At 40.5% G+C, this 18,663-nt stretch overlaps 1 protein-coding gene across 1 annotated transcript in view; it reads right to left on the reverse strand.

Annotated features, from left to right (window-relative positions):
• Positions 1-14,939, reverse strand: part of LOC122554315 (riboflavin-binding protein-like) — a 21,575-nt gene extending 6,636 nt beyond the window's left edge. The window contains exons 1-5 of the mRNA XM_043699145.2: positions 14,848-14,939; positions 10,528-10,689; positions 9,173-9,272; positions 3,742-3,870; positions 2,585-2,693 (exon numbers count right to left, since the gene is read on the reverse strand). Coding sequence (XP_043555080.1) covers positions 2,585-2,693; positions 3,742-3,870; positions 9,173-9,272; positions 10,528-10,672 — 483 coding nt within the window. The 5' untranslated portion in view covers positions 10,673-10,689; positions 14,848-14,939. The remainder of the gene's footprint in view (positions 1-2,584; positions 2,694-3,741; positions 3,871-9,172; positions 9,273-10,527; positions 10,690-14,847) is intronic.
• Positions 14,940-18,663: the final 3,724 nt, after the last annotated feature.

An 18,663-nucleotide genomic window follows, 5' to 3' on the forward strand; every position in this document is an offset into this window, starting at 1 on the left:
CAATGATCTGCCTTCAGGCAAATACTGAAAATGTGTTGCTGGAAAAGCGCAGTAGGTCAGGCAGCATCCAAGGAATTCCTGAAGAAGGGCTCATGCCCGAAACGTCGATTCTCCTGCTCCTTGGATGCTGCCTGACCTGCTGCGCTTTTCCAGCAACACATTTTCAGCTCTGATCTCCAGCATCTGCAGTCCTCACTTTCTCCTTCAGGCAAATACCTCAAGAAGAAGGAAGAGTATACTGCTCATGGTTGAATATATGTGGAGACAGTCCTTTAGCAAGGTCATGTATGCTACTGGATGAGAGAAGTAGGAGAATTGAGTGCATTTGGTCTCTGACTGCGTCGGAATCTGAGGAGATGTGAATGGTATTGAACATTCCCACTTTTGACTTTATGATTGAAGGAATGTCATTCATGAAGATGTTGGGCCGAGGACTCTACCTTGAAGATGGGATTTGTCCTGCTTTTAATGAGCAGGACATACATGGGAAATTTTCCACATTGTCAAGTAAATGCCACCTTGAAGCTGTACAGGAACAGCTTGACTGGATGTAGCAAGTTCTGAGCAGAAGTCTTCAGTACCATTGCCAGACAGTAGTCAAGGCCCGTGGCCTTTAGAGTGTTGAATTCCCTGAGCCATTTTTTGATATCATGTGGAGTGAATCAAATTGACTGTAGACCAGCTTCTGTGATGTTTGGTCCTCTGGAGGGAGCTGTGCTGCATCATCCACTTATTCCTGGCTGACGTTTGTTGCGAGTGCTTTAACCTTTTCACTGATATAGGAGGTTTTAAAGGGAAGTTAAAAGGTGGGGGCGTAGCATTATTGGTAAGGGAGTTAATTCCTGTTACGGAGTTAATTACAACTGTGAGGTGGGATCATCAGATGAGGCAATGTGGGGCAAGCTTAGAAATCATAAAGGGGGGCAGTACACTGCCAGGAATGCAGTCTAGAGCCCCAAAGATTTGGGGTGTGGATTTTGGGGGACACAGACATCTACAAATAAACATATAGACACACATCTGGTGCAAAAACAACAGGACAATAACAGTTGGGGTCTTCAGTTATCTTAATATCAACTAGGATACAAAAGTTTTGAAAAGCACAGAGGGTAAGCCTTCCACATGTCTTAGCCAGAAGGTAACAAACTTGTATTGTTGAGAGGGAGTGCAATTCTAAATTTAGTCTTAGGAAATGAAGTCAAGCAAGTGGATGTAGCAATGGGTGACCGCTTTGGAGATAGTGACCGTAGCACTGCTAGATTTAGAATCATTATGGAAAAGGACAAATATAGAACAGCAGTAAAAGTTTTAATTGGGGGCACACATATAAAATTAAAAGGAGATCTGTCGAAGGAAGGCTATTAATGGAGAGTGGGGAGAAAACGGATGCTCTGAACATAATTTTCAAATGACCAGTGGTGTGCCACAAGGATCAGTGCTGGGTCCACTACTTTACATCATTTATATAAATAATTTGGATATGAACATAGGAGGTATAGTTAGTAAGTTTGCTGATGACACCAAAATTGGAGGTGTCGTGGACAGTGAAGAAGGTTACCTCAGGGTACAACAGGATTTGACAGATTGGCTAATGGGCCGAGGATTGGCAGATGGATTTTAATTTAGAAGAATGTGAGGTGCTGCATTTTGGAAAAGTAAATCAGAGCAGGACTTATACACTTAATGGTAAGGTCCTAGGGAGTATTGCTGAACAAAGAGACCTTGGAGTACAGGTTCATAGTTCCTTGAGAATAGATTTGCAGGTAGATAGGGTGGTGAAGAAGGTGTTTAGTATGCTTTCCTTTATTGGTCAGAGCATTGATTATAGGAGTTGGGAGGTCATGTTGCGGCTGCACAGGATATTTGTTAGGCCACTGTTAGAATATTGCGTGCAATTCTGGTCTCCTTCCTATTGGAAGGATGTTGTGAAACTTAAAAGGGTGAGAAAAGATTAGCAAGGATGTTGCCAGGGTTGGAGTATTTGAGCTATAGGGAGAGGCTGAACAGGCTGGGACTGTTTTCCCTGGAGTGTCAGAGCCTGAGGGGTAACCTTATAAAGGTTTATAAAATCATGAGGGGTATGGATAGGGTAAATAGACAAGGTCTTATTCCTGGGGTGGGAAAGTCCAGAACTAGAGGGCATAGATTTAAGGTGACAGGGGAAAAATTTAAAAGGGATCTAAGGGGCAACTTTTTCACGCAAACGGTAGTGCGTGTATGGAATGAGATGCCAGGGAAGTGGTGGAGGCTGGTATAATTACAACATCTAAAAGGCATCTGGATGGGTATATGAATAGGAAAGGTTTAGAGGGGTATGGGCCAAGTGCTGGCAAATGGGACTAGATTAGGTAGGATATCTGGTCAGTGTGGACGAGTTGGACTGAAGGGTCCTTTTCCATGCTGTACATCTCTATGACTCTATAAGTCAAATTGACTTATAAGACACTTGCCTTCTAACCGTAGGAGTGCTATTACTTACAGTATAGTTACAAAGCCAAAATGTGCTTATTACATTACCTGCATTCCCAAATCTGTATGTCAAGTCCACCAACTGTACATTAAAATGTGGTTCTCTTGTTCTTACCTGATGGTATGGGATACATTCATTTCTGCAGTTATTTCCATGATCATCCCATTCCCAATCAGAAATCCAATTTCTGGCACAGGTCAGGTCATTTCTGCAAGCTGCAAACCTATAGAGAAAAGTTTATTCATTAATATCTGATTTCACTACCACTGAAAAACTGGACCTTGTTGCACAGGTCAGTTACCATCCAACCAGGATTATTGTCCACTTGCTTGATTTCTCCACAAACCCACTTTTTTTTAAGTGACCTGAATAAAACATATTGGCTTTGTTAATGGAGTACTTTTGTCATTACTTTTAAAACAGAACAAATACCTTTCACTTTGGATACAAGATTCACTAAAGAATATAACATTTAAAAGATTGCAATATTTACCATTTCCTCAGTCAAACCATATTACTGTTATATATATTTTACATTAGGTGTTATTGGAAAAATAAAAGCTTGATTTAATATACCACAAAATATCTCACAGCCGACTTGGTATTATTGAAGTACAGGCAATGTGCTAATAAATAGAAGAAATGCAGTAGCCAATATGTATCCAGCAAACATCCATGGAACATCATTATCATAATGACCAGAAAATCTGTTTCTTTTTGTAATGTTGATTGAAAGATAAGTTTTTGGCCAGGTACATGGGAGACTCACTACTCTTTGTTGTGGTTCTGTTCGCCGAGCTGGCAATTTGTGTTGCAGTCGTTTCGTCCCCTGTCTAGGTGCCACCCTCAGTGCTTGGGAGCCTCCTGTGAAGCGCTTCTGTGATCTTTCCTCTGGAGGCTCCCAAGCACTGAGGATGTCACCTAGACAGGGGACGAAACGTCTGCAACACAAATTCCCAGCTCGGCGAACAGAACCACAAGAAGCACCCGAGCTATGAATCTTCTCACAAACTTTGAATTCACTACTCTTCTTCAAAATGGCATGACATGTTCTTTTAGATTCACCCAAGCAACAGGTGGGACTTCAGATTAATGTCTCATCCAAAAATCATCACCTCTCAGTATACCATCTCTCACTACTGTAATGGATTAGTATTGCAGAAAAATGTTTTACTGGCTAACTGAATACCAGTGTTTCACGTTAGTAAAAGATAAAATGCAATAAAAACTGGAATTACTTCAAGAGAAAAGAATGTTACAAAAAATCTTACCAGTCATCACAAAAGCTCTGACAGACTGGAGCTGCAAGAATTGAATAGGAATTATTGCGATTGATCCAGTTGAAGGCATGAGGTGAGCAATGGTAGAAACAATCTATTTTCTTCATATACTCCTCACAGCTAGAGTAATGAATTACATCAGTTAATCAGTAATAACCTTACCATATTTCTTACAATTTATTACAACTTTGTTCAATTTTTACTCTCATCATCTTACCAAAGAAGAGTTGACTCTTAACATGCCATTGCATACAAGGATCTAGGCCAAGTGGTGGAAAATGGGATTATAATAGTAACGTGTTGACTGGCTGTTTTTGACTGGCTCAGATTCGATGGGCTTAAGGGCCTTTTTCTATGCTGTGGACATCAATGATCCTGTGATGACCTGCTCTCAGAGAGAACAATTTCACCTTATTTGTATCATTATAGTAATAAATGGACTGAAATGGTTCAAGAAGGCAGCTCATTGCCACCTTCTCAACAGCAACTAGGGATGTGAAATAAATGCAAGCCTACTCCCCTAAATTAATTTATTAAAAATATGACTTATCCAGCAAAAATATGATTTTGTTACAGTACATTTCCAAACATGTTTTGCTATCTATATTTAAATAAATGTGGTTTCTTCCTTCAAAAAAAAATGTATCAATAGCTAGTACTTGAAGGAGGATTCTTGCTTGACCAGAACTGTATTTCTGCAGATCATATTGTGTTGCGATTTCAAGTACATCACCATCAATACCAAAATGTATCAATCTGAAAGCAAGTGATAAAATTGTTCTCAACTCCAAAGGATGTTTTCCTGTTTATTAAATGGATCACTGAAGATGACGCTAAACTGCAACATTGTGGCATATAAAACATCATCACATTAATATATGCATAATATCATAACTGTAAAAATAACATCTGTTTTACTGTAGTCTAGAAAGGACCATGTCTATGTGATTCTTCAGTATGAAGTTTAGCTCAGACATTTACCTATTTAATTTGTTTAATCGTCTGCTAAAATATAGTACAATAACCAAGTAGCTTTCAAATATTTATTCTTGGGATGTGGATGTTCATTGCTCATCTATTATTGCCCATGGAGCATTAAATATTAACTCCTAATATGTTGTTCAAACCTAGCCGTATCTCTTTACCACCTCATTCAATCCCCCCATTGCTTCTGCATGAAAAATTGCCTGTCCGATAATCACCCATTAATGAGCCACAATCTCAACCACTGAAACACAGGGCAGACTGCAAACATTTGGTAACACCATAAACTCCAGACTCTTGCAAATGATTCAACCCATCCCTGACTATTGTCTCAATCTGAACCTGACTGTTTGTAATGTTCCAACTTCCAGCTTCATTAACAATATAAAACCTGAAAATGATGGAGAAACTTAACAGGTCTGGCAGCATCTGTGAAGTATTGAAGATTGTGCAACTGGGTTCTTTTCGGATCGCACAGACGCATTCTTGTAAATCAAACAATAACTTTTGAAAATTTAACATGTTTTACACATTTACAGGAGAAAACTAAAAACAAAACTCCAAGTATAAACATTGATATACAATTAAATCTTAAATAAATAATAACCAAAATCTATCAAACAGAAAAAAAGAAATACTGAGAGAAAAAAACCCAAAACTCAACTAACTACTCATCTAACCTACAACTAACCAGAGTGTATGATTAAATCTCTTACATTATTCAAGAGAAAAAAACCCGATAGATAACACAGAAATTTAGTAGTGATATACATGCTCGGAATGTGTTAACATCAGATCATAACAAAACCCGTATTCGTGCGGGATTCCTCTCCTAAGGGGCCCTGGACCAGCCAGGTTCACCATCTTAATTAAATAAAGGCCCTTGTTCGGATGACCGAGATATCTGTATTTGTGTAATTCAAGAAGGGCTGCCATATTTTATGGAATAATTCGGGTTTCCTTGGTGCACCATATTTGTGAGGAAGTCAGGGGGAGTATATTCTGTGCCAATTCGAAAGTCTATGAGGGCCCTCAGCCACCCAGTTTACCAAAATGTTTTCCCTTGCACAGAAAGAGAGAATGGAAAATAATCTCTTCCCTGTCGAAATTTCAGGTGTTCTTTATCCAATAAATGTGTCTCCTATAGGAGAGCTATATCAACCCTTTCTTTCTTGAGGTTTGATAATATTTTCTTCCTTTTGATTGGTGAATTACTCCCTGTGACATTCCAGGTGCAACATTTAATCAACTGATTAACCATAATCACCGGGCAAGTCCGAGACCCCCCGGGAGAAGAAACCCTATCCAAAACATCCCGAGCATAGAGCATATAAAATTCACAAGGCTCTTTAATACACTCAGATCAATATAGTAAAAAACTATTTCTAAATAAAAATATATAAAATGTATTTAAACGGAGATCTTCCCCCTTGTTCCCAGGGGGCATCACTTCCTTTCCAAAAGCCCATCATAACCGCTCCCAACCAGTGTCCCACCCTTGACCCAGGCACCCCACGATAGGATAAAGAAAATTCAAATATACTACTGAGCTAGAATTAACAACAAGTACCCTACCTCCCACCCCCCCACCAACACCAACACCTGGATATATTTGGTAATGTATGAACATATATGACTATAAAATTACAGTCTCAGCAAATAATAATTAAATATAGTAATACAATTTAACAGGGGAAAACAACCCCGCTCCTAAGGACAGAGATAAAATAGGATAAGGTAACCACCTCCCCCCCACCTACATCAACTAGACGCCCTGGCCTATATATAGAAAAATAGGGGAGAAAATCGCTAAGTGAAGAATAAATAAATAAACCCCTCTCCCCATACCCCGGAGATAATATTAAACAGTAAGGTAATGAAAGGAATAAAAAGGGGGTAAACCGGGATGGGAAGAGGGCAAAACAACATCAATTAACTCTTACAATTTATCTAAGAGAGTCCAAAAATTCCTTGGCCTTCTCCGGTGATCCGAAGTTATACACTGACCCTTCATGGCTTAAGCGTAGCGTAGCTGGGTAGCGCAAGGAGTACTGAATGTTTAAGTCCCTTCAACACTTCTTCGCTTTGTCAAACGCCTTCCTCTTTCGGACCAAAGCTGGGAAAAGTCCTGAAATAACATAATCTTGGAACCTTTATAAATCATGGTTTGGGGATCTTTCCCAAGATTTCTGGAAGATTCCAAGAGCATCTGCCTCTCCTTGTAGCTCTGCAGCCGGAACAGGACTGGGCAGGGGCGCTGGTTTGAGCCAGGCCCGCACACTGCAACCCGGTAGGACCATTCCACCCCTACCTGGCCTGATCCAGCCTCTAGATTTAACAGCAGTGGAAGCCACTACTCGAGAATCACTGTAAGCTGGCCTTCTTCTTCCCATTCGGGAAGGCCCAGCAAACAAATATTTTTTCAACGACCTCGATTCTCGAGGTCGTCAATGTGATTCTCTAAGGTCCGGACTTGCTGTTCGAGAGTCCGGACCCGATCCACGGCCGATTCTGCTATGGTCTTGGAGGTCGTAACCTTTAGCTCCGCCTCTCCGACTCAGCGCTCGATTTCCTCGATGACTCGGTTGTGCTTTTGTAGTGCAGCCGAGTGTGAATTCCATCTGCTCCGGGACTCTTCAATGAAGGCGTCAAGTTTGGAGATTATTTCCCCAAGGATCACCACTGTAGGTAAGTCCCCCGGGGCGGCTGCGGACGCCTCTGCTGAAGCTGGGGAGGGTGGGGGAGGGACTCCTGCCTGCTGAGAACTGCAGGCTCCTTTCCCCCTAGTCATTTTTACAGGAGACTAGACTGTTTAAATTTAGCACTGAGCAACTAATTACATTAAGTAAAAACTATTTTAAATGATTTGGTAAGTGTGGTAGAGGCGGGTGGCTCACTTTGCCCAATTCTTGGGAGGAGCACTATAGACTCAGACTTGCTGAGTCGCTGCCATCTTGGATCCCCAAACAGTAACTTTTACTTGTACAAGAGCTGGTCTTCCTACTGGTGGCAAGGTATTGATACCCTAACTGTCAGTCTGAGAAAAGCAAAAGGTTTCAATACATACACAGCTTTTATACATATCTGGACAGATGCAAATCATTCCATTCAGCAGATGGATCAGGCAATGGGCACGCGAGACATAGTCACAAAATAGTAACAAGATTTACAGAGGACTGAACAAATAAGATGCGATTACAAATTTACAAATGTAGTAACATCACATTGTGAAAAAAAACAAAAACAAGAGATCACATCAGCTTGAACAATGGTCACTACTGCCTGGTCCAATGAGATTACAATTTCAACCCATTAACTCTTAGTAAACAGATGTACTCCCACAGAAGAGAGAAATGTTTCTAGTCTGATGTGACTTTTCTTCAGAACTGAGAACTGTCCATTCATTACATCACCATCTTCTCCTCTGCTGTTGTCCATCTGCCCCTGAAGCCTTCATCCACCTTGAGTCATCTTCAGACTCAATTATTTCAATGTTGTCTAGGATACTTCTCCTTTTTCAATCGCTATAAACTTCAGCTTGCTGAGAACCTTACCACCTATATCCATTCCCACTCCCCATACCCCTTATCTATGTTAGGTCCCAAGCCACCAACATAGATAACCTTCTCATTCTTGAGTTTAAATCTCTTCATGGCTATACTCCTCTGTTGTTACCTCCTGCCGTCCTTCACTACAGTTGAACTCCCCTTTTTTATGGTTCTGATATTCTGTGAATTCCTCTGTCCCTTCCCTTCACCACTGGGGACCATGTTTACAGCCACCTAAGCCCCACAACTCTGAAATTCACTCTATCGGACTTCAATAATAACAAAAAACAAGTTTTGTTCACCTTTTATAGATTTTCCTTCTCAGCACTGTCTTCCTTTTGTATGTGATCAGACTTTAGCAAATTGTCAAGGGCATTTTGTAATCTTCAAACGACTATATAACTATAAATAGTTGTTGTTGTTAGTACGGAACAGGAGTAACTCATCAGCCAGACTAGTGAGTGATGGCTAGTCCTATTCCTGAAGAACGTTGATGAATTAATTGTAATTTTACCACTTTTTTATAGCTTTTGTAGAGTCATAGAATCATACAGCATGCAAACAAGACCATTGGCCCACAATGTCTTCCTGACCAACAAGCACCAAGCCATACTAATCCCATTTACCTGGACTTGGTGTATAGCCTACTTTTCCTTGGCATTTAAAGTGTTCATGGTGTACAAGTTAGCAGATTTTTAAAGCTTTCACTTTCAGGACTTACTATAGTGGGATTTGAACTTGTGAGTTCCAGGTTGCTAGTCCTGTTTCATAAAATCTGGCTATTGTCTTCAATGACCACATTTTAGATTAGTTCTATCCAAAGGAAACAAATCCTATTCAAAAGAAATTAAGAATTGTGACATTTTTAAATGAGATATTGGTTGCCTTACCTTGAACTCAGTTGACCACATCTGTTCCAATATGTATTATATACCTTAATGACTGGGGATACAGCCAGTTGTTCAGTGTAGTTAGAAAAGCAACATGAAGCTGTTGAGAGAAAAACAAGTAAATAACTTGGAAACATAAGTCCATGAGACTTCTCTAAAATTTGCAGATGCAAATTTCCTAACCGCAGTTAGGAAAACCAGTGATGTTTTCTGAGAAGGTCACAAACTTTGTATGTGAATTTCGCTCATGATCTGCCTGATTCCTTCAAATAGGAATAATACAAAATGAAAGATCACTCCAAACTGACTCGATCAAAATCCTTGAACTCCCTCCCCAACATTGTACCTACAATAAATGAACTGCAGTGGTCCAAGAAAACATCACATTACATCACCATCACTTTCTCAAGGGCAATCAGGGATAGACAATAAATGCTGGCCCAGCCAGCAAAGTGCACTTCCCTGAATGAATAAGTATAGAGGAATTCAACACAGGTTTGATGCCTCAAACTGATGATCTGCATTTATCATTGTCTTCAGGATAAGGAGATGTAATGGAAGGCGTCTCAGTACAAGGAGAGAAGTGCCACAGTCTTTATGACCAGGATACAAAGACACAAGCATAAAATAAGGAAGGAATACAGTTAGTTTATATTTAATTGTACAGATTAATAATGTGAAGAGAAAATGAGGTCTGCAGATGCTGGAGATCAGAGATGGAAATGTGTTGCTGGAGAAGCGCAGCAGGTCAGGCAGCATCTAGGGAACAGGAGAATCGACGTTTCGGGCATTAGCCCTTCTTCAGGAATGAGGAAAGTTTGTCCAGCAGGCTAAGATAAAAGATAGGGAGGAGGCACTTGGAGGAGGGGCGTCGGAAATGTGATAGGTGGAAAAAGGTCAAGGTGAGGGTGATAGGACAGATTGGGGTGGGGGCGGAGAGGTCGGGAAGAAGATTGCAGGTTAGGGAGGCGGTGCTGAATTTGATGGATTTGACTGAGACAGGCTGGGGGGAGGGGAAATGAGGAAACTGGTGAAATCCGAGTTCATCCCTTGTGGTTGGAGGGTTCCTAGCCGGAAGATGAGGCGTTCTTCCTCCAACCATCGTTTCGCTGTGGTCTGACGATGGAGGAGTCCAAAGACCTGCATATCCTTGGTGGAGTGGGAGGGGGAATTGAAATGTGGCCTCCTCTATATTGGGGCCCGATGTGGCCTCCTCTATATTGGGACCCGATGTGGCCTCCTCTATATTGGGGAGACAGGCCGCCTACTTGCGGAACGTTTCAGAGAACACCTCTGGGACACCCGGACCAACTAACCCAACCACCCTGTAGCTCAACATTTCAACTTTAACTTACATTGCGAATACAGTTTGCACTCCCTCATGTCTGGTTCAGGACTAGGCATTGCCTTATGATTTATTCCCGATATACAACTGTCTCCATAGCAAGGAATTGCCAGTAGGAATGTTGCAACAGAAACACTCAGAAATGTGATCTGCATGACCACTTGTTTTCAACCTGCAAAAGAAAGCAAAATACAGTAGATGTGAAATTGTAATGTGCTTCTTTTAGGTTTCTAGATACTTTTTCCATCTCTAAATCTGGAGTCCATTGTTTCTTTATTTGTTTCTTTTCTTTATTCCTTTCTTTACTCTCTTTGGAAAAGCCACAGTTTTATGAGGTCTCCACAAGTTTTCAATATCAGTCCAAGTTAATGAATAGAAAGCCTCTTTGTAATCATGTTCAGATGCTTGATCTAAACTGTGCTTTCATGGAACCTTTCTCATGTTGTATCAAAGCTATCACCTTGATCCAGACTTGTTTATGCATTTATTGCATTCCAGCTCGAGAAGTAACTCTATAATAGCGCAACATACACCTTTACAGTGGATATTAAACTAAACTATTTTCCGCATTTGCTGTGACTTCAAAATATTTATTGAATGTAGAACTGTTCTTATCACGCCACTGGTCTCAGATCAGTTTCGAACACATTCTAGGAGATAGTGAGGACTGCATATACTGAAGAGTCAGACTCAATAAAGTGTAGCGCTGGAAATAACACAGCAGGTGAGTCAGCAGCTGAGGAGCAGGAGAGTCGATATTTTGGGCAGGACATTTCATCAGGACACATTCTAACACCGTTGGTGATTTAAGTTTATCAGCAATTTGTCAATGTTTAGAAATCATTTCTTGCATTTTTAATCCAGAAAGAAATACTCAGATAAATTCAGCACTGAATGCACTAAAAGAGGAAAATCTACAAATATGCCATAAACACAGAGTAAAAAGAAACAAAACATAGAAGGAAAAACAAACAGCAAATCAAGAGAGCAATATAAATAGTTTGAAAGCAGGATTGACAGCAGGAAGAACATGTTGTGAGGCATTACAGAAAAAAAAATGGAAAGGCTCAACAAAATGGAGGAAAACCAAATTACTGGAGACATCATGCAGAAGATTAGGGTGGAACAAAATGTAAAGTGATAGACGCGACGTGGAAGATATATATTGTGAAAAGAAAGAGAGAAGAAAGCTGGAACAGAAAGATAGAACACAGTATGCAAAGGCTGAAAATCAGAAACAATGTGATAAATAGCAGACAAAGATGGAACTCAGGCTTCTAAAGTTAGAAATATAACAAATATACCAGTCAGAAAATGTTTCAATCCACGCACTATTTTTGCACATTTTAGTAGGGTTAGCATTTCAAGAGAAGGAAGAAATCATCAAATCCTTCTGATATCAAATTGCATCTTTCAAGAATGATAACAGAATTAATTTACCTAACATAAGTTTTTTTTCTCTCCATTTTTAGTTATTTCTCTTTTTATTTCCTGTATCCTTCTCAGAGTAAGTGGGTAGGCAAGTATTCCGCGTTCATCTGATTGTCACTCATAAGTTAAAAAGAAATTGGAGGTGCACATTCCGCGCACTGAGTCTGCTGTATTTGATAAAGTCATGGTTGACCTGATTTTATCTTTAACCTCATTTCCTGCTTGCTCCCAAAGACCCCAGACTCCTGTGTCAATTTAAAAAATCTGACTAACTCAGCCTTGAACATAGTCAATTACCCAGCCTCCACCACACTGTGGAAGAGAATTCCAAATCCAACTGACACTCCTCTTTTCCATCTTAAATACAAATGCCCTTATTTTTAAATTGTACTCCCAGTTTGAGATTCCCCTATAAGAAGAAACATTTGTCAGCATGACTCTTTCAAGCCTGTTCTGAATTTTATGTTTCAGTAAGATCCCTCTCATTTCTGTAAATTCCAATAATTATTCCACTTTTATTTGTCATAATATATATATAATTTAGATGAGAATATAGAAGGCATGGTTCATACGTTTGCGGATGACACCAAAATTGATGCTATAGTGGACAGTGAATAAGGTCTTCTAAGATTACAAAGCAATCAATTGGGCCAATGGGCTGAAGAGTGGCAGATGGATTTTAATTTGGATAAATGTGAGGTGTTGCATTTTGGTAAAATGAACAAGGGGAGGATTTACACAATTAAACGTAGAGCCTTGGGTACTGTTGTAGGACAAAGAGACTTCAGGGTTCAGGCACATAATTCTTTGAAGTTTGTGACACATATAGATAGGGTGGTTAAGAAGGCATTTAGTACTCATTCATTGCTCAGACCTTTGACTGTAAATTGGGGCATCATGTTGAGATTATACAAGACGTTGATGAGGCCTCTTCTGGAGTACTTTGTGCATTTCTGGTCGCTCCGATATCGGAAGGATATTATTAAGCTGGAGCGGGTTCAGAAGAGATTAACCAAGATGTCACTGGGAATAGAGAGTTTAAGTTATAAAGAGAGGCTGGATAGGCTGGGACTTTTTTCACTGTAGCGTAAGAGGTTGAGGGGTGAATTTATAGAAGTTTATGAAATCACGAGGGATATAGGTAAGGTGAATGGCAGGTATCTTTTTCCTAGGATGGGGAATTTCAAGATGGGGGGTATATTTTTAAGGTAAGGGGGGAAGATTAAAAAAGACATGAGCAGCAACCTTTTTACAGAGAGTGGTTCGTGTGTGGAATGAACTTCAAAAGAAAGTGGTGGATATGAGTACAGGTACAATGTTTAAAAGACATTTAAGTAAGTACTGTACCTGAATAAGAAATGTTTGGAGGGATATGGGCCAAACGCAGGCAGGTGGGATGTTTAGTTTGGGATTATGGTCAGCATGGATTGGTTGGACCGAAGGGTCTGTTTCCATCCTGTATGGTTCTGTAGGCCAAAACTTACTCAGCCTTTCATCTTAAGAAAAACCTTGTCAGGAATCAGTCAAGTAAACCATCTCTGAACTATTTTCAATGCAACAAGAAGAAAAACTGCATACAGCAAGTGAGGTGTTGCCAGTGCCCCATATATTTGCAGTAAGTTTCCTTAATTTTATACAACATCCCCCTTGTAATAAAAGCCAACATTCTGTTTGCCTTCATAAATACTTGCTATACCCCTGTCTGCTAACATTTTCTGAATCATTTACAAATCTCTCTACACCAGATCATTCTGCACGCTCTCTATTTAAACGGTATAGTGCTTTTCTATTCTGTCAAAGTGGACAAGCTCTCATTTTCCACTCATTATACTCCACATGGTATATATCACATATCAATTCATATCTCTTTGCTCTTTGTATCACCTACAAACATGGCTGCAGTTCAGTTGTTTATGCAAGTTATTGATATAGATCATAAATAATTGAAACTTATCCTTGTGGCACTCCAATTTGCCAATGTATAAATGATTTTCATTCGGAAACCAACTCTGACAAAAAGTGCTTGGCCTCTTAAAAAAAATGCTGTAAGAACTAGGAATCTGTCATGTTTGAGTTACATTGTCCTGCTGTTCTTTGGCATGTAAATACAAACAATATAAGAAAGCCATTTGATGTTATAAACGGTGCCTACACACTTTCGAAACTCCAACCATACAAAAAGTGATTGTCAAAAATAAGATTAATTATTTATTATACACATGAATAAATACAACCTCACTTTAAAATACCAAACTGTAAACTTTAAATTTTAAATAATGTCCACACCAAACATAAGCTGCAGTCATTTTTATTTACATATCAGATCTCACAAGTTTAAGATACTGCCAAAGTAAAAATAGGCTCACTTACTGAAGCATTTAATGACAATTTAGCAACTCCTTTAGAACTGCAAAAAACCACAATTATGCGATTGTATCTGAGATCATATGCAATTCTATAACTTTCATATGCAACATTGATAGGCTATGGTTGTTATGGCAAACAACTTGAACAGAATCTTATAAATTCTCTAATTTTATTTTCAATCAGCAATTTACCTTTACTTGCACCCTCAATAAATGTTATCAATTTGCTGTCCTCAACTTCACAGTGTCTCTCTGTTTTCAATTTAAGTTTCAATACCATTTTAAATATTATGCATATTTTATTAATACAGATTGCACTATTCTAAAGGTAAAAGATGGACAGTAGCAAAAAAAATTCACTTAACTGTGCAATAAAGGTGTCATCTAAAAGCCACGTAATTTTCAACTGTGTTTTAATATTCTATTCTAAATGCCTTCCTAAAATTTTAGATTACTCTTTCATTCCGGTTACCCAGAATTAATATGTTTAGCTACATGATAACATTTATGACAAATGATTTCAGATCAATTACCTGTTGTCGTGACCGTAGAATTCACTGCTCTCCTACTTCTCTGGTATCAGTCATTTTTATATTCTATCAGATATATGGTGTGTCTCTCATTGGTTCACGTATGAGAATGGTGACCTTTACTCTTAGCATACTTATTGAAATTTGGTTAACCTGAAATGATAATGTAACCAATACAAATGTTGACAATGCCTTGGAGATAAAATATTCAGTGTTTTTTCTAAAGCAGCTAAATCATTGCTTCATCGCTTTTGCTGAGCTTTGGAAATTTTGCCTTTTCTGATGCTGAGTAAATAAATTCCTGAAGAAAGGCTCATGCCCGAAACGTCGATTCTCCTGCTCCTTGGATGCTGCCTGACCTGCTGCACTTTTCCAGCAACACATTTTCAGCTCTCAATAAATTTTCACACAATAAGATCAGGTTCCGCCTTTTCTCTCTAGAAAGCTTGTAATTTCTTTTGATCTTTTCATCTTAAGTCACTTAAGAATACAAGAAAATTACAGCTTTGTGACATCAAGTTAATTTGGTATTAACAATGCTTCAGTAATTTCCAAGTTAGAAAATTGTGGATTCTGTAATATTCTTGACCATGCTGTGCTGCTGAAGCATATTTACAAAGTCTGCCGAGTTTAAGGAAAACATTAACTGTACTTCAGAAACATGTCACTGGGGCTTCACCCTGCCATAAGGCTGTAAGAAAGTGCAAAATTACATGATATTGCATCACATTGTGTAATCGTGTACATTGTCCATTGTCTCCTTTACATACAATGATCAGAATTAAGCCCTAATGCTACAATTCCCCATGTTTGTGATTCTACCCATTATAATAGATCTTCCAACAGTCTCTGATTTCAAATTTTTTTTTACAGAGACAACCACTTTAATGACAGGTCTATCTAATGGATTTGAGTCCTCTGTGTGGCCTGTCAGACTCTGCTGGTCAGAAAGAGAGTTGACAGATGGCTTCAGTTTATCAATCAAGCCATCATTCCTCAAATATAGGTAAACATAGTCTTGTACAAGTAAGAAATGACTTTAGGTTGCTTGCTGGATAGAGCTTTTATTCCTGATGAAGGGCTTTTGCCCGAAACATCGATTTCGAAGCTCCTTGGATGCTGCCTGAACTGCTGTGCTCTTCCAGCACCACTAATCCAGAATCTGGTTTCCAGCATCTGCAGTCAATGTTTTTACCTCCTTTTAGATCCTTTGTGCATGCCTGGTCTCTGTATACCATCGCATGCTGTTGACAAAGCATCTGTGTGAGTGAAGAGACCATCATACATCCCCTTCTGGAATATACCTTGTCAAAGGAGGTCAGGAGAGAGATGCAGTAGTCTTTGTTGAGGTTCTTCCTGAGCAGATCCATGATGCAGAACTCTGTGCTCTAAGGACTCTTCCCTGGAATGCACACTGAGACAAACATTGACTACGCCTGGAGGACCATCAACTCAGTGATGGATGCTCTTTAGTGTGCCCAACATTTCGTGGCCTTGCAGTGTAAAGACTTAATCTTCACTGAATGTTGCAGACTGGCACATTCCATGATCCAGGACTACATTGTGAGGGATGCACTAAAGGTTGGGGCAGCTGCTGTCAATGGGCAGTGAGGGAAGATCACCATTTAAGGTCTTTCTGCCAAAGTATAACGGTTGTCTGATTAGTTGTGAGACTCTCTCATTGCCTCAAAATCAACATAGTTTCCTCCATGAATAGAAAATGTTTTCACAATAAACTGGAGGCCTGTGACCAGTGGTGTACCACAAGGATCGGTGCTGGGTCCACTGCTTTTCGTCATTTATATAAATTAGTTGAATGTGAACATAGGAGGTATAGTTTGCAAATGATACCAAAATTGGAAATGCAGTGGAAAGCAAAGAACATTACCTCAGAGTAAATGGGATCTTGATCAGAATGGCCAATGGGCTGAGGAGTGGCAGATGGTGTTTAATTTAAATAAATGTGAGGGGCTGCATTTTGGAAAAGCAAATCAGAGCAGGACTTATACACTTAATGGTAAGGTCCTTTGGACTGTTATTGTACAAATAGACCTTGGAGTGCAGGTTCATAGTTCCTTGAAAGTTGAGTCGCAGGTAGTTGGAAAGTGAAGAAGGCATTTGATATGCTTTCCTTTATTGGTCAGAGTATTGAGTACAGGAGTTGGGAGGTCATGTTGCGGCTGTACAGGACATTGGTTAGGCCACTTTTTGAATATTGGAAGGATGTTGTGAAACTTGAAAGGGTTCAGAAAATATTTACAAGGATGTTGCCAGTGTTGGAGGGTTTGAGCTCGAGGGAGAGGTTGAATAGCTGGGGCTGTTTTCCCTAGAGCGCTGGAGGCTGAGGGGTGACCTTATAGAGGTTTATAAAATCGTGAGGGGCATGGATAGGATAAATAGACAAGGTCTTTTCCCTGGCGTGGTAGAGTCCAGAACTAGAGGGTATAAGTTCAGGGTGAGAAGGGAAAGATATAAAAGGGACCTAAGGGGCAACTTTTTTATGCAGAGGGTGGTACGTGTATGGAATGAGCTACCAAAGGAAGTGGTGGAGGCTGGTACGATTGCAGCATTTAAAAGGCATCTGGATGGCTATATCAATCTTCATGGTTTTATACACCTATATAAGGTCACCCCCTCAACCAGCTATGCTCTACTGAAAAAAGTCTCAGCCAATCAGTCTATTCCCCCCATTCCCAGCAAAATTCTAGTAAATCTTTCCTGAACGCTCTCCATTTTAATAATGTCCTTCCTATAAGTGGGTGACCAAAATTACCCACAGTAGTCAAGAAGAGACCTCACCTACATCCTGTACAACCTCAAGATGAAATCCAAACTCCTATAAAAGGTCTGAGCAATGAAGGCAAGTGTGCTAATTGTCTTCTTAACCACTCTTTTTTTGGATTAGTGGTGCTAGAAGAGGACAGCAGTTCAGGTAGCATCCAAGGAGCAGCAAAATCGATGTTTCGGGCAAATGCCCTTCATCAGGAATAAAGGCAGAGAGCCTGAAGCGTGGAGAGATAAGCTAGAGGAGGGTGGGGTGGGGAGAAAGTAGCATTGAGTACAATAGGTGAGTGGGGGAGGGGATGAAGGTGATAGATCAGGGAGGAGGGTGGAGTGGATAGGTGGGAAAAGAAGATAGACAGGCAGGACATGTCATGGGGACAGTGCTGAGCTGGAAGTTTGGAACTAGGGTGAGGTGGGGGAAGGGGAAATGAGGAAACTGTTGAAGTCCACATTGATGCCCTGGGGTTGAAGTGTTCCGAAGCAGAAGATGAGGCGTTCTTCCTCCAGGCGTCTGGTGGTAAGGGAGCGGCGATGAAGGAGGCCCAGGACCTACATGTCCTCAGCAGAGTGGGAGGGAGAGTTGAAATGTTGGGCCACAGGGCGGTGTGGTTGATTGGTGCGGGTGTCCCGGAGATGTTCCCTAAAGCGCTCTGCTAGGAGGTGTCCAGTCTCCCCAATGTAGAGGAGACCGCATCGGGAGCAACGGATGCAATAAATGATATTAGTGGATGTGCAGGTAATACTTTGATGGATGTGGAAGGCTCCTTTAGGGCCTTGGATGGAGGTGAGGGAGGAGGTGTGGGCGCAGGTTTTGCAGTTCCTGCGGTGGCAGGGGAAGGTGCCAGTATGGGAGGCTGGGTTATAGGGGGGGCGTGGACCTGACCAGGTAGTCACGGAGGGAACAGTCTTTGCGGAAGGCGGAAAGGGGTGGGGAGGGAAATATATCCCTGGTGGTGGGGTCTTTTTGGAGGTGGCGGAAATGTCGGCGGATGATTCCGCACCTCCACCCTCAGACCCCTCAGACCACACCCCTCC

Source organism: Chiloscyllium plagiosum, unplaced genomic scaffold, assembly GCF_037043375.1.
Source record: "Chiloscyllium plagiosum isolate Xiang-an unplaced genomic scaffold, Cpla_swu_hap1 HiC_scaffold_9, whole genome shotgun sequence".
NCBI lineage: Eukaryota > Metazoa > Chordata > Chondrichthyes > Orectolobiformes > Hemiscylliidae > Chiloscyllium > Chiloscyllium plagiosum.